Source organism: Chrysochloris asiatica, unplaced genomic scaffold (genome assembly GCF_000296735.1).
Source record: "Chrysochloris asiatica unplaced genomic scaffold, ChrAsi1.0 scaffold00079, whole genome shotgun sequence".
NCBI lineage: Eukaryota > Metazoa > Chordata > Mammalia > Afrosoricida > Chrysochloridae > Chrysochloris > Chrysochloris asiatica.
In genome coordinates this window covers 4,677,936-4,705,733 of record NW_006408597.1, presented here as the reverse complement: position 1 = coordinate 4,705,733, position 27,798 = coordinate 4,677,936, and the positions used below count along the sequence as shown (strand labels likewise).

General features: G+C 40.9%; 1 protein-coding gene across 1 annotated transcript in view; it reads right to left on the bottom strand.

The window, feature by feature from the left end:
* Nucleotides 1-26,280, bottom strand: part of ZFYVE1 (zinc finger, FYVE domain containing 1) — a 114,944-nt gene extending 88,664 nt beyond the window's left edge. Inside the window, exons 1-2 of the mRNA XM_006865556.1 lie at nt 25,993-26,280; nt 23,787-24,704 (exon numbers count right to left, since the gene is read on the bottom strand). Coding sequence (XP_006865618.1) covers nt 23,787-24,269 — 483 coding nt within the window. The 5' untranslated portion in view covers nt 24,270-24,704; nt 25,993-26,280. The remainder of the gene's footprint in view (nt 1-23,786; nt 24,705-25,992) is intronic.
* Nucleotides 26,281-27,798: the final 1,518 nt, after the last annotated feature.

The window sequence follows — 27,798 nt, the reverse complement described above, 5'->3', positions numbered from 1 at the left end:
CTACTCAAAATGGGGGTGGAGGGAGCACTACAAAGGCAAGAAGTGACTGGCTTACAAGCTTTCAAGACAGAACCTAGATTAGAGGGAACCTAGATTAGAGGGCGTGGAGGAAGGTAGATTCTCTACTGAGTAGTATCCAATCTGTCTGGGAGGGGCTGATGAAAGGAGATGGGAATAGGTCTCTTGTGGTACAATGGTGAATAATTGGTATCCGGACTGATTGTAAAGGCTAGAAATGTAAAGGTATACGTTTTGTAGCAAAAGGAGGGGAGTGATTGACTTTGCAGTCTAGAAGCAAAGGTCCCTGAGACCATCAAGGGAGAAGAGCGGAGAGCGGGACCCTACCCAGAGAAACAGTGTTGCCAGAGATGGGAGGCAGAGACGATGACGTGGAGATTTGGAGCGACTGGGAACTCTAGACCCAGAGAGTGAGAGGGGCTGTGTGCTGAAGACTAGGGGGCAGGCTTGCAGGCTATATACCCTTTGGTTGGTTGATGATACATGGAGAGGATTGTAATCATGGCAATGAAATGATATATGATAGGATGAATGTAAACCTAATGTTCTCCCATGTAAACTATCACAAAATTCACATTAAAACATTAAAAAATAAAAACATGGTATGCCAAAATGGTGATAAGTGGGATGAAGAAAAATCAGGAAGGGGCCGAAGGATTGCAACATGCTGAAGAATGGTCTTGTAAATATGGTAGTCAAGGAAGACCACACTTTAAGACCAAAGTCTTTTTTTAAACCAACCCTTTCAAAAAATATAGCAAACTCAATTTTCTGTGCTAATGGAGAGAAAAGAAATGCCATGAGCAATCCAGAACAGTACATAAGACTAAAATCATCTCTATTTGGTTCTTGAAAGAAATTTTTCCCTATAGTGGCAGACTTAAACTCCTTGATCCACAGATGGAAGAGACAGAGAAAGACAAATAATCCTTATCTAATTAACACAGCTGACTGACACATAAGAAAAAACACAGTGACCTGGTGTGGCACTGTAGAACAAGCAATAGACTATGAACCACAAGTGAGCAGTTCAAATCTACCAGCAGCTCCTCGGAAACCCTATACAAGTCGCTGTTGAGTCGGAACAGACTAGACAGTACTTCATAACAATAGCATTAGAAAACTGAGACAGGCCTCTGCCATCCCTCTCCAGACCTATCACTTATCCTCTGAGTTTTCATTTGAAAATGTTTTCACTGAAAGATTACCCAAATTACTGAGGTACATAGTTGACAATCAATAAACGGTTATTGCCATTGCTGTATGAGAAATGTAAACTGCACTGAGCTCTATAAAAGAAAAATTTATTAGAGATCGTAGAAAAGCAATTTAGCCACGTAGATGACATATTCACCAGGCAAACTAGAAAGTCAAGGAATTTCTAGAATACTCTCTATGACTGGTGAGTTGCTCAGAATTATGCTGCCTATTAACCTGAACCTGGAGGGTCTGCAAATACATGCAAAAAAAAAAAAAGGAGATCTATCAGTTCATTGCTAGTATTCAAGCAGCTGAAACCAAATTCCCTGGGAAGTAAGTAGCAGCAATAATTTAGTCTCAAACAGAAAAAAGAAATCAAGAAAAGGGGGGAAAAAAGAAGTTACCAGAAAATAGAAACATTCTCAGAAAAGCCAAGTCACAGGTCAGAAGCTTCTACATGCATGGGGTAGTAAACACACTTCTCTGCCCAAGAACTCCAGCTACCACCAAGCTGACCACACAAACCAAACAGAGCCTCTTAGTTGCTGGTCAAAGGTCACTGGAAGAAGGAGCAAAATTACCAAAACATCCTCAACCTCAGGAAGCATCTGCCTTTTCCTGCCTTCAAAGCTCTCTCTGTGCCCTTGTTCACAGGTCTGTCCAATTTCTCTTGCCTCAAACTTTCTATACCTTTGTTTCCCTTCCTTTCTGCATGGTCTCATCCCTCCATTAGTGTTCCTCTGATTTCTGATTACCCACCAAATATGCTGAGTGCATTTGAGCCATCTGAGCTTGGGAATGAATGGATCTCATGGGAGCAAGATTCTCTGGGAAAGCTCTTGCCTCAAAAGTGCTTCCATGCTACCTAATCTCCAGGAGAAACTCAAGGGTGGTATAGTCAACCAGTAGCTGCAGCCACAGGGGAAACACAGAAGATCAACTGAATAAGAAATCTGACACAAAAAAAGTCAAATGCTTGTCCAATTCCAGAAAACTCCATCAATTCAAAGAAATGATAAAATAAAAAAAACCCACTGCCATCGAGTTCATTTCAACTCATAGAGACTCTATAGGGTTTCTGAGGCTGCACATCTTTACAGAAGCAGGCAGCCTTATCTTTCTCCTGCAGAGTGGCTTTGGACTGTGGTGGCTTTCAACTGTGGAGCTTGCTAGGTTAGCAGTCCAATGCTATCCTATACCACCTCCAGACATAAAGAACAAAAATTAGGATCAAGAAAACTGGGGATAACTTGAAATAGTTAGATCCCTGAAAAGCTGATTCACAGTGGTTCCAATGACTTATATGGGTCAGATTTTAAACAGCCCTGTACTAAACAAAATAGCTTCCCAGATAAAATGCCGGAAGACTGTTCTAATTCAATGAGCCCAAGTCTGAGAAAATTCAGAAGATGCAGAGCAGAAAATGAAGGCATCTAATAGCGCTGCTTTCATCCTTCTGTTTGCCTGACTGACTCATCTTCAACCTGGTGTTTTCCAGCAGTCCCATACAACACCCTCCTCCTCTGTCACCATCTCTAAACAAAAGGGGCTTTTACTTGAGTCAAAGGCAACAGGGAGGAGGGAGGCGCTGAAACTACTATATCCAGTAATTGCTTATTATTTTGACAGACATGCCTAAGCACTATGGGTTTTGCTGGTGTTGTTACATTTTTACGTGGCACCTAAGAAACACTGGCGTCCTGGTGTGGCGCTGTGGATTAACACGCCAGACTGCAAAGTCATCTGAACTGCAAGGTCGGCATTTCAAGCTCACCAGCTGCTCCTCAGAAACCCTATACAGAGTCGCTATGGGTCGGAACTGACTCGACAGCACTTAACAAGAGCAACAAGAAGAAACACTAGTAACAATGTTCACGTACAACCAGAACTGACCACAGCACCAGCATCAGATCTTACACTCTAACAGTTTGGCCATCAGAGAAGACAAATGGGGAAATTCAACAATTTAGAAAGTATGATCCCACCCACTCCTAATCTACTGACCAGAATTAAGTCCTGAGGGGTTTCCACCAGCCTATCTAAAACAGAGGACCTGGACAAAGTCAAGCCCCAAGAAGCGACCCCATACCCAAAAGCAGGGGCCCGGGTCAAAGAGGTCAAGAACAGATGAAACTTAAAAATGGCAGAAATGTGGCAGACTAGCACAGCCAATTTAAGATGAAGAGTTCCCATAGGTAGGAAACTATCCTTTACTATTTTCCAGTCCTATATTCCATTAGAATAATGTCCCTTTTAGTCCATTAAAAAAAAAAAAAGGTAAGCCCCAGTATTTTGAGCTGCACTATTCTGGGATTGTAAACAAGTGAAGCAGCCAAGCAACGTGATGGGTCTTCTTAAAGGAGCGGTCTCGGTGAGAAGACGCCCACCATGACTTCACTGAAAGAAAAGTGAAGAAGACTCACTGTGGGCCCATTTCAGAGAGGGCCCAAGGCTGTCTACTTTGGAGCCAGCAAGGCCTATCTCAGGTGAACATTTTCTTAGCCTCTTATTGACCATTTTTGGATCACCAAGATTGTACTTTCACATCACCAGTCATATTCAGCATGAAGGGATGTCAGGAGTCTTCTAGAATGAAGAGCTCTTTGGCATGTTAACATTTCAGTCAAGAGTCAGTGTGAAAGTGAAGCAGGTGGGATTTCTAGCCAGTCTGCTACTCTATTCTCTCTGGAGGACAGCTAGAGAGTTTGTAGAAGAGAATGGAGTGATTATGAAAAGAAGGGCATGGGTTTTAAATAAAGGGATAAAAGTCTTTTAATATTTTACCTTTCCTACTGATAAGATTAAAGAGCACAGCCTTCAGTATGGATTGCATCTCTATATAAAGAAAACAAAAATCCTCACCACTGGACCAATCAACAACATTCTTATCAATGGAGAAAAGACTGAAGTTGTCAAGGACTTCATTCTTCTGGGATCAACTATCAACACTCACACAGTCAAGAAATCAAATGCCTTATTTTATTAGGCAAATCTGCTGCACAAGACCTTTTTAAAGTGTTGAAGAGCAAACATGTCAGTTTGAGGACTAAGGTGCGCCTGACCCAAGCCATGGTATTTTCAATAACCTCATACGCATGTGAAAACTGGACAGTGAATAAGGAAGACCACAGAAGAATTGATGATTTGAGTTATGGTGTTGGAGGAGAATATCGAAAGTGCCATGGGCTGCCAAAAGAACCAATAGATCCGATTTCGAAGAAGTGCAGCCAGAGTGCTCCCTGGAGGCCAAGATGGCCAAACTTCAGTCTCTCATGCTTTGGACATATAGTCTGCAGGGACCAGTCGCTAGAGTAGGCTATCATGTTTGGTAAGGTGGAGGGTCAGAGAGAAAGAGGAAGACCCCCAACAAGATGAATTGGCCAAATGGCAGCATCGATGGACTCAAGCATGGCAACGGTAGTAAGGTTGGCCCAGGATCAGACAGTGTTTTATTCTGCTGTGCATAAGGTCGCTATGGGTCAGTACTGGACTCGATGGCACCTAACAACAACAACTGATAAGAAAAGAACTCTAAATCACTCAAAAGACCCAACAGACAAGAAAATATCATCCTCCTCACCTACTAAGAACTCGTTAGAAATCTTATTCTTCTAACCTTTGCAAAGGGTACTGCCTATGGCTTCAACTTCAAGAGATTATAGAAGACTTGTGAGTGTGAATCATTTCTCTATTATGGGCTCTAAATAATGGATCTGTTAAGTCCTTTGGTTTTCCTAGTATGGTTCCACTGAGCCCTATCAAAATCAATGCACACAACCCAAAGAAGTCTCTAATATGGAGTCCTGGTGTGGCGGTGTGGGTTAATGGGCCAGACTGCAAAGTCGTTTGAAATGCAAGGTCGGCAGTTCAAGCTCACCAGCTACTCCTTGGAAACCCTATACAGGGTCGCTATGGGTCAGAACCGACTCAACAGCACTTCACAACAATAACAACATTCACTAGAAAGATTACAAATACACCAAAAAGGAAATATTGATTTCACTAGCCAGAGTTATTTCTGAGGAGTAAACCAAACCATAAGAGGGAGGAAAAATGAGTGTATTGGTTAAATTTTAGTCCCTGATATATTTTCCACTAGAATCCATCTCTCTTCTTATCAGACCAAAGCATCATCTGTTAGATCACTTTCTCAACCTTAAGTATGTTTCAGATAACTCTGCTATAGGGACCTGCCATGTGCTCTGTAGTGTATTTAATAACACCCTAGCCTCTACCACTCCGTTCAGTTGTGAAAACCAAATGTCCCCTGGAGAGAAAAAATCATTCCAGGCTGAGACCCACTGCACTGTTGTTGTTAAGTGCCATTGAATGGGTTCTAACTCATAGTGACACCGTATAGGGTTTCTGAGGAGCAGCTAGTGATTTTGAACCGCCAACTTTGCGGTTCAAACTGACTTTGCAGCCCAGTGCATTATCCAACAGCACCACACCAGGACTCTAGTGCATTTGATTATAGCAAATGAAACTAATTTAAACTCTCTTGCATTAAGCAAGTTGTTAAGGACGAACAGCTTTATCAATTTAAGACAACGCAATTGTCAACACTGTGTTTTCTCATTCCCTCCTCTTCTACCCAATACAGCAGCATTCTCAACTGTTTTACCTACAAACTTTATACCATATTCATTTGGTAACACCAAATCCAAGGCACCACCAATTCCCACTTTGTTTTCTGCAATACCCTTGTAAATGGTCTAGTTCCCTCTTGCCCCTCTCCACAATGGCTACAATCTAATCTTCACAAAGCAATCAAGTCATCTCAAGACCCACTATTGGATGTGACTTCCTAGTAAAAAGTAGTATGTTGATGTTGTGCTATTGAGTCCGTTCTGACTCAGAAAGACCATCTATAGCAGGGGTGTGAAACCTTTTTTCTGGCAAAATCTGTAGCATTATTCATGGGCCATACAAACTTAATTTTAAAACTAGCCTGCTATACTTGGTCAAGCATATGTGGGTTAATGTGCTGAACTGCAAAGTTGGTTTGAACCTCAAGGTCAGCAGTTCAAGCTCAGCTGCTCCTCGGAAACCCTATACGGGGTGGCTTTGGGTTGGAACTGACTCAAAGGCACTTAACAACGTGAGTCCTGGTGTGGCACTGCGGGTTAATGCGCTGGACTGCAAGGTAGGCAGTTCAAGCTCACCAGCTGCTCTTCAGAAACGCTATACAGTAGGAAACAACTTGAGGGTACTTAACAACATACCTGTGGATGTAATCCCATTTGCAAATGGAATTTTATGTTCACGATGCCCTACCAGTATAGGGTGTTCTTAAACCTAACCCTTATTTTGTAATTTTTTTAATTGTGAATTGAGTAATGGTTTACAGAGATCATCAGTTTTACACTCAACAAACCATGTATCTCATTTCATTGAAATGACTGCAATCCATTCAATGTAACATCACTTACGCGACTTCCTCTCCATGATTCTTGTTTCCATTCCACCTTCTTTCCCAACCCTTCTGAATTTCATCCTTTTTTAAATACTGCCCCTTTGATCTTGAATGCTTGACCATTTCATGGTGTACATACATGTGATACTGTGGGTTAACACGCTGGACTGCAAAGTCGGTTTGAACCACAAGGTTGGCGACTCACCAGTTACTCCGTGGAAACCCTATAGAGGGTCGCTATGGGTCAGAACTGACTCGATGGCACTTAATAACAACATATCTCACTAGTGTCATTGTTTCCCCTACGTACCTATCAACTGCTCAACTAGACTTGAAGGATGCACCTAAGCATTTTTGAAACATAAAAAAGACGACTAGACACAGAATCTCAAGCATGATGGAGAAAGATAGAGATCCACGTAGGAGCTAAGGGGCGAGGTTACAAAAGCACTCTCCCTGAGCGCATTTCCACTGAGCCAGTGTCTTGAACTTGGATTTCTAGCTTACTGAACTGTGAGAAAACAGATTTCTGTGCTTTAAAACCACCCACTTGTGCTGTTTGGTTATAGCAGCACTAGGTAACAAGACAGAACTCTTTCCATATAGCTTGCTCCTGGCTCACTCCAGCCACACTGGCACCCCATTCCTGCCTACCCACACTGTTTTTATATCTCAAATGTTGCTAAGTGTCTCGTCAAGTTGGTTCCAACTCACAGTGCGCCCGTACAGAGTTTTCGAGGAGTTTATTCTCTAGTGCCACACCACTGACCATCTCACACTGGCTTGTTTTCCCATTACTTCTGTCTGGAGGTCTATTTTCCCAGCAAATGTCATCTAAGAACTTCCCTGACCATCTTATAAAAGTGGATTCCATAGGAACGGGCAACTTAGAGATTAGCTACCTAAAATGAGTGGGTGATAAAGGCACCAAGTGACTAGCTTACAAGGTTTCAAGAGGGAGTTTGGGGGTGGGAGAGGAGATAGAATCCCCACTGAATAGTTTTCATCTTGTCTACAGGTGTCTGGTAAAAAGAGTTGGGGATAAGATTTCTTATAATTCAATAGTGAGTAATTGTTATTATGACTAATTGCAACTGTCATAACTGTAAAGGTATAAGTTTTATAACAAAAAACAGGGGAGTAGTTAATTTTACAGTCCAGAAATAGAGGACCCTAGGACCATCAAGGAAGGAGAGCAAAAACAGAATGCAGGACCTTAGCCAGGGAAGCAGCGACACCAGAGATGGAGGCAAAGATGGGGACATGGAAAAAGGGAGCACGTGAAATTCATGGAAAAAGAGGGAATGAGAGCTGGCGGCCAGCAGGCAGACTTGCAGAATGTGCCCTTTGGTGGTGTCAATTATTACATATGCCTGAGTGTTTTTTTAAAAAAACAAGCTAAAATGTATAGAGAGAAATACTATTAACTGATGGTACATGGAGAGGATTATAATCATTATAATGAAACAAAGTATATGATTTGTTGAATGTAAAACTGATGATCTGCCCTGTAAATTTTCACTCAATTTAAAATAAAAACTTGAAGAAAAAAAAAAAAGTGGATTCCAAATCACTTTTTTTGTTTAACTTTTTATTATGAATTGAGTGAAGGTTTACAGACAAGATCATATAAGTTTTATATTCAACAAATCAATCTTGTTTCATCTCAATGACTGCAACCCACTCCACGCAACGACAGCTAACCCGCTTCCTCCCTGTGCTTCCTATTTCCAGTCCACCCACCTCTTCCCATGACTTCTCAACTCTGTCCTTAGGCAAATGTCGCCCTTTTAATTTTGAATGATTGACCAATTCATGATGAGCATACCTTACTAGTGTTGTTGTCCACCCTTATATACCTATCTACTGCTTAGCTGAAAATCAGGCCAGGAGGATAAGTTCCTTTCCAGACCCAAAAGGTGGTCAGGAGACACAGTCATGGGTTCCTCCGATTTCTTTCTGACCAGTGAGTCCAGTCTTCCTTTATTTTTTTTTATAATAACCTTTAGTTTTTATAATTTTTTCCACTCCATCCAGGACTTTGTAATGTGATCCCTCCCTTTCAAAGCAGTTGATTCTGGCAGACAGGCACCATCTAGTTCTTCTGGTCTCAAGAATTGTGGAGACTAAAGTACACATGTTCCATTAGTCCACGCCTCTTCAATTCTCATCACTCTTCTTGCTTCCACAAAGGTAGATACCAATAGCTGCACCTTAGATTGCCGCTCATGAGCTTTTAAGATACCAAATTCTACTCACCAAAACAGACCGTAGAACATTGTCTTTGTGGACTATGTTATGCCAATTGACCATGGTGTCCCCTGAAACTATGGTCCTGGGCTCCCAAGGCCTAGCAACTCACTGCCTTAAGATGTTTGATACTATCAGAGTTGCCATCATTTTGCTCACACTATGCTCCACCACATTCACACTTGAGTTTGAATGAAAGGTAAATACCCATGTACATTTCCTCTGTCAAACTCTTATAGATATGTGGGTATATGCCCACTCTTCCTCTCATATCCATTCATTCTATGTCTCTGACCATGGAGCTAGACACAGAACACTGTTGTTCCAAGGTTGTGTATTTAACACTATTTACCTGTATCTCTTTTAGCCCTTGCATATCTCCCAATGTCTTCATCATTCTTCTGCCAACCGCCTCCTTCTTGTATACTGACTTCCCCTTTCTTGTATATTGCCCTCCCATCACCCAAGTTAACATGTATCTACCCTGAGTCAGTGAATTACTATTCTCCCTTCCCTTCCACCCCTCATAACTATCAAAGAATACTTCTTTTAGTATGAAAACCTTTCCTTGAGTTTTTACAATACTGGTCTGTCATACAATATTTGTCCTCTTGTGACTGGCTAATGTCACTCAGCATAATGTCCTCCAGGTTTGTCCATGTTATGTTTCACAGAAACACTTCAATGTTGCATATTATTACATTGTGTGTGCACCAAAGTTTCTTTAGCTATTCTTCCATTGATACGCATTTAGACTTGTCTTCATGCCTTTGCTATTGTGAATATTACTGTAAGGAACATCGGTGTGCATATACTCGTGTCCTGGCTCTATTTCCAACTTTCTGAGGAAAAGCCATATCATTTTCCAGAGTGATTGAAACATTTTATAGTCCTGCCAACAATGTAGGAGGGTCCCAGTCTTCCCACACACTCACCAACACTTGTTTTCTCGTTTTTTGAACTTTGCTATTAATACAATGATAGCTCATTGCTGTTTTGATTCACATCTCTCTAATGGCTAATGGAAGGAGCTCTGGTGGTGTAGTGGTTATAAATCGGGCTGCAAACCTTTAAGGTCAGCAGTTCAAAACTACCAGCTGTTCCATGGGAGAAAGATGAGGTTTTCTGCTCCTGAAAAGATTTACAGCCTCAGAAACCCTGTAGAGGGTCACTATGAGTCAGAACCAACTCCACGGCACTTAACAAAAACAACAATGGCTAATGGAATCCTGGTGTGGCGCTGTGGGTGTATGTGGGTTAATGTGCCAGACTGCAAAGCAGTTTGAACTACAAGGTCAGTGGTTCAAGCTCACCAGCTACTCCTTGGAAACCCTATACAGGGTCACTATGGGTCAGACAGACTCGACAGCACTTAACAACAACAATGGCTAATGATCCTGAACTTTTCTTCATATGTTTGCTGGCTACCTGATTGTCTTCTTTAGTGACGGGCCTGTTCGTGTCCTGTGCCCATTTTTTAATAGGATTGATTGTCTTTTTTGTTTAGAGGTGTTGTAGTTTTCTATAAATTTTAGAGATTAGGCCACTGTCTGATATGCTACTGCAAAAGACTTTTTCCAGTGTGTGGGCTCCCTTTTTACTCTACTTTCAAAATATTGTGATGCACATAAGTATCTAATTTTAGGAGGTCCCAGTCATCTATTTTGTCTTCTACAGTTTGTGTATTTTTAGTAATGTATGACAATGCATTTATGCCATGTATTACAGCCCCTAAGTTTGTTCCTATTTTTTCATTGATGATCTTTTGCTTTTACATTTAGATCTTTAATCCATGTTGTTTGTTTTTGTATAGGTGTGAGATACGGGTCTTATTTCATTTTCTGCAATCGGTTTCCAGTTTTGCCAGCATCATTTGTTGAAAGACTCTCTCTTCCCCATTTAATGTGTTTTGGCCCTTTGTTAACAATAAACTGACTCATGTGGATGGGCTTACTTCTTGGTTCTCAATTCTGTCCCACTGATCTAAGTATCTTTTGTTGTACTAGTACCAAGCTGTTTTGACCACTGTGTAGTAAATTCTGAGATCAGTGAGTGAGAGGTCTCCAACTTTGTTCTTCTTCTTTAGCAGTGCTTTGCTTATCTGAGGTCTCTTTCCTTTCCATATAAACTTAGTGAACAGTTTTTCCATCTCTTTAAAGAATGATGCAGGAATCTGGATGGGGGCTATGTTACACCAATAGATTGCTTTGGGTAGTGGGCAGTGTTAACATTTTCACAATGCTGTCTTCCTTTCCATTGTGTTGTTGCTAAGTGCTGTCCAGTTGGTTCTGACTCACAGCAACCCTGTATAAGGCTTCTAAGGCATGGCTATAAATCTTTACAAGAGCAGAAAGTCTCATCTTTCTCCCATGGAACAATGGGTAGTTTCAAACTGGGGACCTTGATGTTAGCAGCCCGACTCGTAACCACTACACTACCAGAGCTCCTTCTTTCCTATCGCTAAGCATTCCATTCTTGTCTCTTTCGGTTTCTTGTTTTGTAGTTTCCTTTGTATAGGTCCCAACTCACTCTTTATTTAATAGGACCACAGAGTCATTTTAAACCACAAGGTCAGCAGTTCAAGCTCACCAGCTGCTACTCGAAAACCCTATACAGGGTACCTATGGGTCGGAACCGATTCAACGGCACTTAACAACAACCACCATATCTGAACTGTTTTCTTAGGTTTATAGGAGGGGGCTTCAAAATGTTCCTGGAAAAATGGAACTAAAAGCTAACATAATGTTCTTTCCATGAACGTTCTGAAGTCCCCGCATATGTACGAACACTGTTTCCCCATTTGAAACCGTTAAACTCTATGAAGGCGTGTTGTAGTGGTGGGGATGTGCCATTGAGTAGGTCCCAACTCATAGACACGCCATATAAGGTTTCTGGGAGCAACTGGTGGGTTTCAACTGCCAACCTTGCAGTTACCAGTCTAGTTGCTTAACCTTTAGCACCACACCAGGGCTCATGAAGGCATAAAACAGAGCAACCATATGCACAACAAAATGAAACACTGCCCAGTCCTATACCAGCCTCACAATTGTGTCTGAGTCACTGCTGCTGCCGGTGTCTATTCATTCTCATTGAGGGGCTTCCTTTTTGTCACTGACCCTCAACTTTACCAAGCATGATGTCCTTTCTCCAGGGACTAGTCATTCCTGAAACCACATCCAAAGTACAAGACACAAAGTCTCATCAACTTCTAAGGAGCACTCTGGCTGTAATTCTTCCAACAGAAATTTGTTGGTTCTTCTGATAGGCCGTGGTACTTCCAATATTCTTCACCAACACCATAATTTCCTTACTCATTGTCCAACGTTCACATGCATATGAGGAGAATAAAAATACCATGGCTTGGATCAAGCACATCTTAGTCCTTAAAGTGGCATCTTTAGATAAGTCTTTTGCAGCAGATTTGCCAAATGTAATATATCATGTGATATATTTACTGCTGCTTCCATGAGCGTTGATAGTGTATTAAAGCAAAGTGAAGTCTTTGAAAACTTCAATCTTTTCTCCATTTATCATGATGTCATTTTATTGGTCCAGTTGTGAGGATTTTCATTTTTACATTGAGGCACAATCCACCTGAAGGCTGTAGTCTTTGACTTACATCAGTATTTCAAGTCCTCTTCACTTTCAGCAAGCAAAGTTGTATCACCTATATTTCTCAGGTTGATAATGAATCTTCCTCCAATCTTAATACCACATTCTTCCTCATATAATCCAACTTCTCATATTATTTGCACAGCATATAGACTGAATAAGTATGGTAAAAGGATGCAACCCTGGCACAGAATTTTCCTGATTAACAAACATTCTGTATCCAATTGCTTGGTTTGAATAACTGTCTCTGGTCTATGTACAAGTTCCTCCATGAGTACAAATTGTTCTGGAGTTTCCATTCTTCCCAATGTTATCCAAGTTTATGACCTACACAGTCACATGCCATTGCACAGTCAATGAAGAACAAGTAAACATCCTTCTGGTATTCTATGCTTCCACTCAAAGTCCACCTGAGGTCAACAATGATAGCCCTCATTCCAAGTCCTCTTCTGAATCCACTTCGAATTTCTGGCAGCTCTCTCTGATGTACTTCTGCAAACCATTTTTTTAATTATCTTCAGCAAAATTTTACTTGCATATAATATTAATGATACTGTCCAATCATTTCTGCATTCTGTTGTGTCACCTCTTATTGGAAAGGGCACAAATACGGATCTCTTTCAGGTAAGGATCTTCTTCCTTGGCACACACAAGTAAGCACTTCCAGCACTGCATCAGTTTGTTGAAACATTTCAATTTGTATTCCATCAGTCCTGGAGCCTTAATTTTCACCAAAGTCTTCAGTATAGCTCAGATTCCTTCTTTCAATACCACTGGTTCTTGATCATATGTTACCTCTTGAAATGGGTGAGCACTGACCAATTCTTTTTGGTACAGTGACTGTGTATTCCTTCAATCTACTTTTGATGCTTCCTGTGTCATGCAATATTTTGCCACAGAATCCTTCAATATTGCAACCCAAGGCTTGAATATTTTCTTCAGCACTTTCAGCTTGAGAAATGCTAAATGTATTCTTCTCTTTTGGTTTTCTTAACTCCAGCACTTTGAACATTTTATTATAATAATTTACGTAGTTTTCTCAAGGTGACCTTGGAAATTTTCTGTTGAGCTATTTTACATCATTAATTCTTCCAATCACCTTAGCTTCTCTACATGTAAGAGCAAATTTCAGAGTCTCTTCTGACATGCATTTTAGTCTTTTCTTTCTTTCTTGTCTTTTAGTGACCTTTTGCTTTCTTAATGTATGATGTTCTCGATGTCATTATACAATTCCTCTGGTCTTTAGTCATTAGAATCTAATGCATCAGTTCTTGTGATGGTCTCTAAATTCAGATGGATTATGTTCAAGGTCAAGTTTTGGCTCTCGACTTGTTTTCATTTTCTTCAGCTTCATCCTGAACTGCATATGAGAAATTGATGATCTGCTCCACAGTCTGTCCCCGGCCTTGATTTTCTAATATTGGTTCTCCATCATCTCTTCCCACTACCCGTCTGACAATTTGTCATACTGTGGTGACTTATGTGGATTCTGGAAGCTATGGCACAAGTATTTTAAACACCAGAAGAATCACCCATGGTGGACAGGTTTCAGCAAAGCGTCCAGACAAAGACAGACTAGGAATAAGGAAAGACAAACTACTTCAAGATATTTAGTCACTGAAAGCCTTATGAATTAGCAGTGGAACACTGTCAGCAACAGAACACTGAATACTGAAACATGAAGAAGAGCACCAGAATATTGTCAGATACAGGGCCAGAAGATGAGCGCCTCAAGATAGAAGACACTCAAAAGATGACTAGAGAAGAGCTGCCTCCTCAAAGAAGAGTTGACTGTGATAACACGAATGGAATAAAACCTTAAGGACCTTCATTTGCTGATGGGGCACACTCAAAATTAGGTGAAACAGATGCAACCATTCATTAATAATCAGAACACACACAGAATGCACAAACTACAAATCTAGGAAAATTGAAAAATATCAAAAATGAAATGGAAAGCATAAACATCAACATCCTAGGCATTAGTGCGCTGATAAGGACTGGTATTAGCCATTTTAAATCTGACAATCACATGATTTACTATGCCAGGAATGACAAATTGAGAAGGAATGGTGTCACATTTATCATCAAAAAGAACACATCAAGATCTGTCCTGAAGTACAATGTTAATGGGATAATATCCCATGCTGTAATAGGATAATATTCATATGCCTACAAGGAGACCAGTTAGCACCATTATTATTCAAATTTACTCACCAACCACTAAAGCCAGAGATGATGAAATTGAAGAAATCTACCAGCTTCTTCAGTCTGAAGCTGATCAAACATGTAATCAAGCTGTATTGATAATTACTGGTAACTGAAATTAAAATAATGGAAACAAACAGGGAGGATCAGTAGTTAGAAAATATGGCCTTGGTGATTAAAACAATGCTGGAGATTGCATTATAGAATTTCCAAGAACAATATCTTCATTTCAAATACCTTTTTTAGACAACATAAAAGATAATTACACACATGGACCTCACCAGATAGAACACACAGAAATCCACAGAATTGACTACATCTGTGGAAAGAGACAGTGGAAAAGCTCTATACCATCAGCCAAAGGCAGAATGTGGGACAGCCCATCAACTGCTCATACGCAAGTTCATGCTGAAGCTGAAGAAAATTAAAACAAGTCAATGAGAGCAAAAACTTGACCTTGAACATATCCCACTTAAATTTAGAGATAATCAGAAGAACAAAACTGATGAATAAGACACTAAGGACCAAAGACCAGAAGAGTTGTGGGATGACATCAAGAACATCATACAATAAGAAACAAAAAGGTCATTAAGAAGACAAGAAAGAAGGAAAAGACCAAAACGGATGTCAGAAGAAACTCTGAACTTGCTCTACAGTATAGATATGCTAAAGCAAATGGAAGAAATGAGGAGGTAAAAGAGCCGAGTAGAAAATTTTAAAAGGCAACTCAAGAAAACAAAGTCCATTATTATAATGAAATGTGCAAAGACCTGGAGTTAGAAAACCAAAAGGGAAGAGCATACTCAGCATTTGTCAGGCTGAGGGAACTGAAGAAAAAACTCAAGCCTCGACTTAAAATATTGAAGGATTCTATGGGAAAAATGGAAGGAGTTCTGGTAGCGTAATGGTTACGAGTTGGGCTGCTAACCTCAAGGTCAGCAGTTCAACACTACCAGCGGTTCTGTGGAAGAAAAGATGAGGCTTTCTGCTCCTGTAAAGATTTATAGCCTCGGAAACCCTATACAGGGTCACTATGGATTGGAACCAACTTGACAGCACTTAACAACAACAACAATGGGGAAAACGGAGTCCTGGAGTGGCACTGTAGGTTAATGCGCTCAACTGCAAGGTCAGTTTGAATCACAAAGTCGGTGGTTCAAGTTCATTAGCGACTCCTCAGAAACCCTATACAGGGCCGCTATGGGTCGGGCCCAACTCAACAGCACTTAACAACCTAGGCAAAATATTGAATGATGCAGAAAGCATCAAAAGAAAATGGAAGGAATATACAGAGTCACTGTACCAAAAAGAAATGCTCAATGTTCAATCATTACAGGAGGTAGCACATGATCAAAAGCCAATGATACTGAAGGCAGAAATCCATGGTGCACTGAAGGCATTGCCAAAGAACAAAGCTCGGAAATTGATGCAATATAAATTGAAATCCTTTAACAAACTTATGCAACACTGGAGGCACTCACTCATCGATGCCAGGAACTTTGAAAGAGAGCTATTTGTCCAACCAATTTGAATATATCCATATTTGTGCCCATCACAAAGCAGGTGACCCAACAGAATGTGGAAATCATTGCACAATATCATTACTATCGCATGCAAGTAACATTTTACTGAAGATAATTAAAGAACAGATGTAACCATACATTGACAGAGAAGCCCAAGAGGTTCAAGCCAAATTCTGAAGACATCGTGGAACGAGGAAGATCACTGGTGACATCAGCTAGAGCTTGGCTGAAAACAGAATACCTGTGCTTTAATGACTACACAAAGGCTTTTCATTGTGTGGATCATGACAAGTTATGGACAACACTGCAGTGAATGAGTATTCCAGAACACCTTAATTGTGTTCATGAGAAACCTATATGTAGACCAAAAGGCAGGCGTTCAACCATAAGAAGGGAATACTGAATGGTTTAAAATTAAGAAACATGTGTGCCAAGGTTGTATCCTTTCACCATACTTATTAAATCTGTATGCTGAGCACATAGTCCGAGAAGCTAAATTTTATGAAGAAAAATATGGCATCAGGATTGGAGGAAGATTCATTAACAACCAGCGATAATGCAGGTGATACAACTTTGTTGAAAGCAAAGAGGACTTAAAATACTGTTGAAGATCAGAGACCAGAGTCTTCAGTATGGGTTAAACCTCAATGTAAAGAAAACAAAAATCTCACCACTGGCCCAATAGATAACATCCATATAAATGGAGAAAAGACAGAAGTTTTCAAAGACTTCATTTAGCTCATATCGACCATCAATACTCATGGAAGCTGCAGTCAAGAAATCAAACGATGTATTGTATTAAGTAAATCTGCTGCACAAGATGTCTTTAAAGTGTTCAAGAGCAAAGTGTCAGCTTGAGGACTAAGTTGTGCCTCACCCAAGCCATAGTATTTTCAATAACCTCATATACATGTGAAAGGTGGACAGTGAATAAAGAAAGACCACAGAAGAATTGATGCATTTGAGTTATGATGCTGGAGGAGAATATTAAAGGTACCATAGACAGGCAAAAGAACAAACAAATCTGTATTGTAAGAAGTACAGCCAGAATGCTCCTTGGAAACCAGGATGCCCAGACTTCATCTCTCTTTCTTCGGACATATTATGAGGAAGGACAAGTCCTTGGAGAAGGATATCATATTTGGTAATGTGGAAGATCAGAGTAAAAGAGGAAGAGCCCCAAGATGGATTGGCACAGTGTCAGTATCAATGGGCTCAAACACAGCAAGGATTGTGAGGTTGGCCCAGGACCAGGCAGTGTTTCGTTCTCTTATGCACATGGTTGCTATGAGTCAGTACCAACTGGATGGCACCCAACAACAACAAAAACAACATCATCTCTTCCCACAGATGCAGTCAATTTGTTTCCTATGTATTCCATCCAGTAAGATCCATATGTAGTTGCTGAGGATCTTGTTGAAAAAGGTATTTGCAATGAGTAAGTCACTGGTCTTACAAAATTGTATCACGGCATCTCCAGGATAGTTTCTACCACCACAGCCATATTTTCCAACTGAATCTTCCTATTGGTTCCAAATTTTGCATTCCAATCACCAGTAATGATCAATGCATCTTGGTCACATATTTGATCAATTTCAGCCTGAAGAAGTTGGTAGAAATCTTCAAACTGTTCATCATAGGCTTTAGTGATTGGTGTGCAAATTTGAGTAACAGTGGTATGAACTAGACTTGGGTATTATCCTATCAGACAGCAGTGTACTTCAAGATAGATCTTGAAATGCTCTTTTTATTTATAAATGCAATTTGTCATTCCTGACATAGTAAACTATATGACTGTCTGATTCAAAATGACCAATACTAGTCAATTTCAGCTCACTAATGCCTACGATGGAGTCCTGGTGCAGCACTGTAGGTAAGTACTGGACTGCTAGCAACAAGGCTGGCAGTTCAAACCTACCAGCCGCTCCTTAGAAACCCTATACAGGGTTGTTATGAATCAAACCAACTCAACAGCACTTGACAACAACAATGCCTAGAATACTGATCTATCTGCAATCCATTTCATTTCATTTCTGACAATCTCCAATTTTCCTAGATTTATACTTCATACATTCCACATCCAATTATGAATAGATGTTTGTGGTTGTTTATTCTCATTTTACGTTTTGCCCCATCAGCAATTGGAGATTTCGCAAGCTTTGCTCCATTCATGCCATTAAGATCAACTGTACTTTAAGGAAGCAGCTCTTCCCTAGTCGTATTCTGAGTGCCTTCCAACCTGAAGGGCTAATCTTCCGGCATAATATCAGATAATGTTCCCCTGCTTTTCTATTCATAATGCTTTCAGTGGCTAAGCTTTCAGAAGTGGTCCACCTTTCCTTCTTTCTAGTCTGTCTTAGTCTAGAAGCTCCACTGAAACCTGTCTACCACAGGTGACCCTGCTGGCATTTAAAATACCAATGGCATAGCTTCCTGTGTCACGGTAACACACAAGCCACACACTAACAAATGAGTGGTGGACAACACGTCCTGGTGTGGCGCCGAAGGATAAACATTCGACCTCAAGGTCAGTTTGTACCACAGTATAAGCAGTTCAAACTCACCAGCCACTCCTCAGAAACCCTACACAAAGTCACTATGAGTCGGAACCAACTTGACGACACTTAACAACAATAAATATGATGAAATAATTAATGTTTTTAGCTAGCATGCCAAAATGTGTCCATTTAAGAGCCACAGAATAACTTTCTGGTTTTAAAAATTAGCGCCATGATTCTGAGACCATTTGAATACAACACAGTAATGATAAAATTTAGTCCCCAAAACGGAAGTTTTTATCGTTGTCCCTCCCTGCAAAAAAATGAGTATTATTCAGGTTTTATCAAAAAGAGCACAGAAATACTCAAATCACAAGCAACAATTCTTAGGGACATAAAATGAAGAAACCACTCAGAACAATTACAACCTCCAACCTGCTAAAGTAATCCCTATTCACTAAACAGAAAATAATCAAAACACACAAAGGCCTAACATGAAAAGAAAAACAGAAAGTCAAGGGCCCAAGTCACAGAATCGTTCTTATTATGAGGAAGAAGTTTACCAACACAATAACAACATTTTACATTTGTCAAGTTGGTTCCGACCCATAGTGACCCTGTATAGGATTTCCGAGGAGCTGCTGGTAAGCTTGGAAACCCTATATGGGGTCTCTATGGGTCAGAACTGACTCGACAGCACTTAACAAGAACATGTTGCATTTTGGAGTTCCTGGGTGATACAAACAGTTCAGCATTCAGCTACTACCAAAAGGCTGGTGGTTCCAATCCACAGTGGTGCCTCCAAAGAAAGATCTGGTGATCTGCTTTCAAAAGGTCACAGCCAGGGAAAACCTTACGGAGCCTGATTCTACTCTGACACATGATCACCATGAGTCAGAATACATGTGATGCAACTGGTATGTTTCACTGGATCCTCGGAACAACCATAAAGTACTGTTGAGCTGATACTCTTGGACCATAATAATAAAGCTGATTAAAGAGTTTAATTATCTGTTTAGAGACAGAAAGAGTTAATAGTTAACAGCAAGGACTTTGGAGCTAGATATTTGTGTTCAAATCCCTGCTCTGACACTTCCTGTATGACCTTAGTAAGTTTGTGCTTCAGTGTCTGTATCTATAAAACACGATCTACTTCAAAGGGTGTGTAAAGCTGAATATTGAGCTCCCAAAGATGCCTACAAGGAGCTCTGGTAGTGTAGTGTTTACAAGTCGGGCTACTAATCTCACAATCAGCAGTTCGAAACTACTAGTGGTTCCATGGGAGAAAGATGAGGCTTTCTGCTCCCGTAAAGATTTACAGCCTCGGAAACCCTATACAGGGTCACTGTGAGTCGGAATCGACTCCACGGCACACCATTACCACCAAAGATAATCTACACCAGAACTCCTGGTATGTGAACACTGGACCACAAGGTCAGCAGTTCACACTCACCAGTTGCTCCATGGAAACACTATATAGGGTCGTTATAAGTCGGAACTGACTCAATAGCACTTAACAAAGATGTCTACATCCTAATGCCCAGAGCCTGTGTACATGTCACCTTATATGGTGAGGGGACTTTGTATATATGTGCTATTGAGACTCCTAAAATAGTCAAGAGTATGGTGGATTAGCCAAGTGGGCCCAACATAATCACAAGAGTCTTTACAAGGAGGAGGCAGAAGGTCCACAGACACAGAAGGCAATGGGATGGTGGCGGCAAAGGGACAGAAAGAAACTGGAAAATGGTTTGCTGCTGTCTTAGAAGATGGAGGATAAAGCCACAAACCAAGGAATGCAAGAAACAGCTAGAAACTAGAAAAGGTAAGGAAATGGATTCTCCCCTAGAGTCTCCAGAAGAAATGCAGCTCTACCAGACCATTTTAGAACTCTGACCTCCAGATATATAAAAAATAAAATTGTATTGTGTTAAACCACTAAATCTGTGATAATTTGTTACAGGAGCAATAAGAAAATAATACAGAGGGTTTACCATAAGGATTAAGTTCACTCATATGAGGGGTTTTAAAAAGTTCATGGAAAAATGGAACTGAGAGACAACAGATCTTTCATTTCAGAACCAGAGGACTCCAGGATCATCAAGAAAGAGCATGAGTAGAGCAGGAGATCCTACTCAGGAAAGTGGTGACAGCAGAGACAGTAGCAGAGGTGATGGCACAGAGAGAGCAGCTGCAGACTCTAGGCCCATGGACTGAGAAAGGCTGTGTGCCTGCGGGCAGGAGGCTGGCTGGCAGAATGAGTCCTTTGGACAGTAAATGAATATATATTTTTAGTTTTGTTGTGTACATCAACTATTTTTGCTTTGTTTATTTGTGAAAAATAAGATATAAAAGGGAAGCCACAGGGTGGAAGCAGGATAACTGTTGTTAGAGGGAGGGGAGTGTAGTCATTGCAATGAAACAAAATATAAAATGTATGACTGGTTGAAAGTAAAGTTAATGATCTTATCTGTTTGTCTTCACTCAATTCACAATAAAAAGTTGAAAAAAAAAAAGGATAATTGAATTTTTACATGAACTTTTAAAGTCCCCTCATACATGTTAAACACTAAAACCAATTCCTAGCACCATAGTAAGAGCTTTTTAAATTTTAGATTTGTTTTTAGATTTAGAGTACTTCAGAGATTAGAAAAATAAGATTCAGAAATTTGGTAACACCTGTCTAAATTTAAAATGTACATACCATTTAACAAAGAAATTCCATTTCTAGATAGAGGTATAAGACAGTCAACATATCCTTGCTTGTAATAACTCAAACATCCATTTAGCTAAAATTACAGAAATACTAGACTGTCTTCAAATAATGAAGCAGACCTCAATGCACTCACATGGGAAATCCTACAAAATGTATCGTTTAGTGAAAAAAAGCTAAGTATACAACAGCAAGTATATTAGGTTTTGTTTTGGCTTAAAAATGAAAAGGCTATATGCATATATTCAAAAGTTGTTATAGTTGGTAAGTGCCTTGGAGTTGCTTCTGATTCACAGAGTTCCTGTATAGGATTTCCAAGGCTGTAAGTCTTTGCAGGAGCAGAAAGCCTCATCTTTCTCCTGCAGAACACTCCATAAAGTACACAAAAATCCTAGAAGGGCATGCAGTTAACTATTAGGAGTGATTCCCTGTGAACAAGGAAACGGAGGTAAACTCTGTTCCTTGTGTGCCTTTTTACATTATTATAGTTTTTTACTAGATCCTTGTGTGATCTCCATTTTTTAAAAACTCAGGTTAAGATGTGACAATACCAACCAATCAAGTATTTATATGCTGATGACAAGTCTACCATCAATAACAGGCATAAAGCATGATCCTTGGTCTCCAACAGGTTGTTATCTAGCTGAGTTTTTAATTAGATCTGAAACAATCACCTCTCTGTTTTGATATTAACCTATCTGAAAGCTAAAGCAGATGTTTTCTATATATTTTTACACTTAAGAGCCTATGAAAATAAATCACTACCTAAAGTGTGACTTCACATGAATATTGTTTGCGATTAACAAACTGATATTTCCTCGAACTGTATTTATGAAAGGAGGATAAAACGGGAGGAATCTTTACTAACAACCCAATTAGACACATATTACATGTACTTTGAGAAAAAAAGATGAAGGACAAATGCCATTTCTGATAGTTGGATGTAGTCTTCTTCATTAAAGTACTTATTAATTTTCTGAATTTTCTACAAGGACCATGTATCAATGTTACAAAAAGTTAAAAAAAAAAACCATCCAAATTCAAGTGTTTCATTTATAAAATGTTTAGTCCACACTGTCACCCAATTTGAGCACAGTCTATAACAAAGCCATTACTGCTGACAAGGGAGGCAGGCAGGTGGGGATCTGGGTCACTCTTCCATAACTCAAGTTCTCCTCAAGCCAATAAAGAAAATTCTGCATTAGCCAAGTATTTAGTTGACAATGGAAACACACAGGATTCATGATGTCATTCCTTTCCACAGCTTATCCAAAGAAGAAAAAAGTAGAAGATATAAAGTATTTAGTGAACGAGTAGGGAGTTTTTCAAAAGGTAGCTTACATAGATACTCAAACAATCTGGAGATTTCAGAAAACACAGCAACCAAAAATACCGAGTTATACCACAAATATTCTAACAATCATGCCCAAAGCAATAAACTGATAGCAAACACTATATGCCAGGCCATGCTAAGTCATTTCTATTAGTAATCCTCTAAACAAATCTTATGTTGCAGAAGTGAAACTGAGACACTGAGTTTAAATTATAATTATTTGTCCCTAGTCATATAACCAATGAGTGAGTGGCAAAGTCATGGCTTCAAGTAGTCTTCACTCCAAAGCTGAAACTCTTAAACATCATACCATCATATCTCTCGTTCCTAAGCTCACACTACCACCTCCCCAACTTGCTCTTCTTAACTATCTCACAATCCCTCCTCCACAACTCACTCAGAATCAAACGAAATATTCCCTAGTCATTCTCGAATCCCAGATGCCCTCACTGGCTTTTACTGATCAGAAGCCTATGTATGAAAAGAAGAGACCATCTGGAGAAAATATTGTCCTTATCAGAAGCCACTTTTAAAAGCCATGCCTTTCTAAAAGGAGATAGCTAGCTTATACCTCACTGTTGAGCACTCCCTGGAGACCCACTGTCAGTATTTCTTTCCCTGCACAAAGCACAGTCTCTCATCACTGACTTGTCCAAGTGTTCTTTCTCAGAAAATTGTCCTAAGTCCGTTCTTCCTAATAACAATGACAACAGCTTCCGTATACTGAACATTATATGGCAGGCTTTGTGCTTTACAAACATTGTCTCATTTCATCTTCACAACCTAATAAAGTAAACCTGTGCCCATGTTACAGCTGAGAAAACGAAGACTCAGAGAGAGAGAGAGAGAGTAATTTGGCCAAGTCACACAGGTGGTAAGTGACTAAATCTGACACCACGCAATTTAAGCCTTCAGGACTTGCCTTTCAATTATAAAAATGTGAGTTCCTCTTGGACTTTAGTTTGAGAGCCACCTTCTAGCAACAGATGATCTCAAGTTATACCCAAGTGCTCACCTGAATTTCTTCATTTTCATCTACTAGGAGGAAACTCACAACCTTTTCAGTCATCTTCTTCCTCTTGGTCTCCTCATCCATCTCTTCTTCCTCCAGTGCCTCCTGGGCCTTAGCAACCTGGTACACAGTAACTGGGTGTCTCCTTTTGTTACCCCCAGAATGCGTTCTCTTCTGGCACTCCAGGCACAAGTTGGTTTTGCAGGTCTGGCACCTCACAGCTGCCCTCTGCCTAACACCAGGTGAATGCCCATTGGGGCCCTTGCAGGGGTCACAGTAAGGGATGTGGCCAGGTTTGAGCTTTATCCGCTCATGGTTTCTCAGGCGCTCCTGCCGATGGAGCTCCTCCTCACAGCGGAGACACTGCAAGCTACAGCACTCATCACACTCAAAGACAGCTTCATCGGTCCCGCTGCAAGCATAACTCTCCTGGCACATCAGGCCTGGATTCAGGCCCTTCTCTGCTGAGGATGTCTGGGCACTCATATTCAGTTTGCGATGGAAACACTCACCATACAGCAGTCGTTGAGCTGTTCCCTGGGAGTGAAGACCAAAGCTTTCAGTACGAAAACTACTGAACTTTCACAAGGTCCAAAATACCTCAAACAAAAGATAAGAAACCTCCGGTGTCCAATTATAATTCTTCTCACAACTGTTTGGATTAATTTTTTGCCTTCCAGATTCTTATATCAGCAGCAACGTTGATTTGGTTTGAGGGTTTCATCCTCCATAAAGTGGAGACAAATAAATATGTGGTCAAAATTAACCTTAAAGTGTTTTTGATGGCTATCTGAGCGAGGTCTGATTCGTTCACTGAGGTGGGCTCACTGGTTGGGCCTCAGCACAGGTTTTAGTAACAAAATGGAGTGGTCAGGAGCTTTTCAATATAATCCAATCTCAAGTTAATATGTCAGGGGATACCTAGAATAGAGGAAGGAAAAGGATTTCACTCACCTAAAAACAGAAGTATACTTAAAAAAAAAAATCATTAAATACTAGACCAAAACTCCTGAGAGGAATCTCATTCTCATTTGTCATGACACTAGAAATATCTTCTCAAAATCGGGCTCCTCCCTTTAAAAACAAACCACCTCGAGGCTCAAGGCACTTAAACTTTACTGCTCTACTTCCCAGACTGAAATTCTGTTCATCCAGTTCTTAAATTCTGTATCAAAATCACTAAGCAAATCGTTCTTGGAGGGACAACCTTTTACACCCTAACCCTACTCTAAGGAGAAGTGGAGAAAGAAGTCTGTAAACAGCTAAAGAAAAATATAATAGAAAATTTTGAGCTCCATCAACAACCTAGGCAGATCTGGTTACCCTTGCCCGGATTGTTTCAACTCCAGACAGATGCCTATTAGATCAAAACCTGGAAACAATAGTCACCATTTCATGTTTGAAAACAACTATTGTACTTCCTTTTGTCCCTTTTCTAAATGCAAAAAACAGGGAGCAACAGGAGACAGAATTCCTCCACTATGGCCCACCGCAAACCAGGCCTACAGTGTGTCAAAACAAATAATCGTCCTCTTTGTCACTCAAAAACAAACTTAAAAATAACTTTAAAAAAAAAAAAGAGAGAGAACTGGGCCAGGAAAGGGGCTTCTGTCACTTCTACAATTATGCTCGTAACTCCCCTTACCCGTGTCCCCCAACAAAGTGCAAAGCCCTCTTTCTGCTAATCACTCCTCCCTCGCAGTAATCGACCTATCAATCTTATTTTTAGATAAACAAGGAAGACGGAGGCAGGGACTAAAGGACCTATTTCCACCCTAACCTCCGAGGGGCCCAATCAGCTCCCACTACATAACAAAAATCAAAACTTGTCACAATTGAGACAAATAATCAAATCAATCTTCCAAACAACATTTCACCCCGCGAACCAAGTAAGCAATCTGCCCCCTCAGGCCCCCCACCTCGAGGCCTCTCTGCAGTCGAGGGTTCCTCACCCTTCCTTCCTCTCCGACACCACCACCACCACCACCCAAGGAGCAGCAGCGGAGCCTAAGAACAAAGAAGGCTCCCCAAAATCCACCCCAGGCCGGCAGAGCCCGGAGCTGAATCCATTGTTTACACCACCCCACCCCCACCCAAGCCGCCCGAGGCCCCCCTTCCTCCCGGGGACAGCCGGCGCCCCAGGACGATCGCTAGCCCAGCGCAGGGCCATGCCCTCCTCTCTCCGCCGGCGACGGCCCAGGGACCCCACCAAGGAGCTGTTCTGCCAAAGCCAGGAGGCGTCGGGGCCGGGAGGGGGGGGCGGGGGGGGCCGCAGGCGTCGGTGGGGGTGGAGGCTGTTCCTCAGGGCACCGGCGGATCCATCCTCATCTCCATCTCCGCCCCCCTCCTCCTTAGTTGCCTCCGGGGCTTCCTCCTCTCCAGTGTCAGTTGGGATCAGCTGATCGGAGTGAACTTCTCCCAGCTCTGACTAACAGGAAGGCGTGAGCGGTGCAGCCTTGGGAGGCAGCCGCGGGAGGGGTGGAGCCTGATGCCGGCGGGGGCGGAGAAGGACACGCATAGTCTCCTGGGAGGTGTAGTTCCACTCAAGTGCGTCTTTTCCCGCTTCCCAGAAACGAAAAGCCTGAAGGACTACAACTCCCAGTATGAAAAAGGAGGCCCTCGCGAGTGGCGGTGGAAACAAGCCCCTGCGCATTTCGGAACTTGGAGTTTTCGCGTTGATTGTGGTTTCCGTATGTTTTAGCGCGTTGTTTGGGCTTTAGTTGTGGCGTTAAATTAGAGAAATGATGCAATAAGGTGAGGGACAGTGTTCTGCTATTATAAATTAGGTTTTCAGTGCCTAATTGTTCAGAAGTGAACCGCCTCTTCATTCTTCATAGTCTGTCATAGTCCGGAAGCATCATGAAACCTGTCCACCATGGATGACCCTGCTGGTATTTGAAATACCAGTGACATAGCTTCCAGCATCATAGTAGCAGGCAAGCCACCACAGTATGGCGAATTGACAGGCGTGAAAACAAAAATCCTCATAACTGGACCAATAAGCAATATCATGAAAAACAAAAAAAAAGATTGAAGTTGTCAAGAACTTCATTTTACTTGTTGGATCAACAAGCAATGTCCATGGCGGCAGCAGTCAGGAAATCAGACATAGTAAATTCGACATCTGTTAAAGAGCAAAGCTGTCACATTGAAGACTAAGGTGTGCCTGACACAAGCCATGATATTTTCAATTGCCTCATATGCATGAGAGAGCTGGACAATAAATAAGAAAGAACGAAGAATTAATAACTAAATTATGGTGTTAGTGAAGAATATTAAATATATCATAGGTTGCCAAAAAAAACTAATAAATCTGCCCTGGCACATTAAGTACACAAAATTCAATATGTATTTATTGTGCAAAATAACTGTCTGTTTTGCAATAATGAAATATGTTTCTAAATATGTCTTCCAAGAAAACAACAAAGGTCAGTTACTGGAATATTACGTTTAAATTTTATCAGAATATTTACGTATTTCCATGTTAAGGAAACTGAACAATTCCACAATAAATAAATGAGTAGTTTGTTGTTGTGGTTAAGTGACAGTTTAGTTGGTTCCAACCCATAGTGACCATGAGTATAAGGTTCCAAGGAGCGGCTAGTGATTCGAACGGCCAACCTTGTGGTTCAAACCAACTTTTCTCTCCAATGCATTATGCAATGCCTTGTGCAATGCCACACCAGGACTCCAAATGAATAGTTGTTTTTTGTTAAGTGCCATTAAATCAGTTCCGACCCATAGCCACCCTGTACAGGGTTTCCAAGGAGCAGCTGGTGAGCTTGAACCGCCAACCTTGCAATTCAAATGACTTTGTAGTCCAACACATTAACCCACAGTGCCTCACCAGGACTCTAAATGAGTAGTTAGATAATAAAAAGTATATTAGTGTCATTTTATTTTCCGTTTCCACTCTGGTGGTGATGGTGTGCCTGCAGTCGCTTCTGACTCACAGCGACCCTGCATACAGTTTTGGACTAAGGTGCGCCTGACCCAAGCCATGGCATTTTCAATA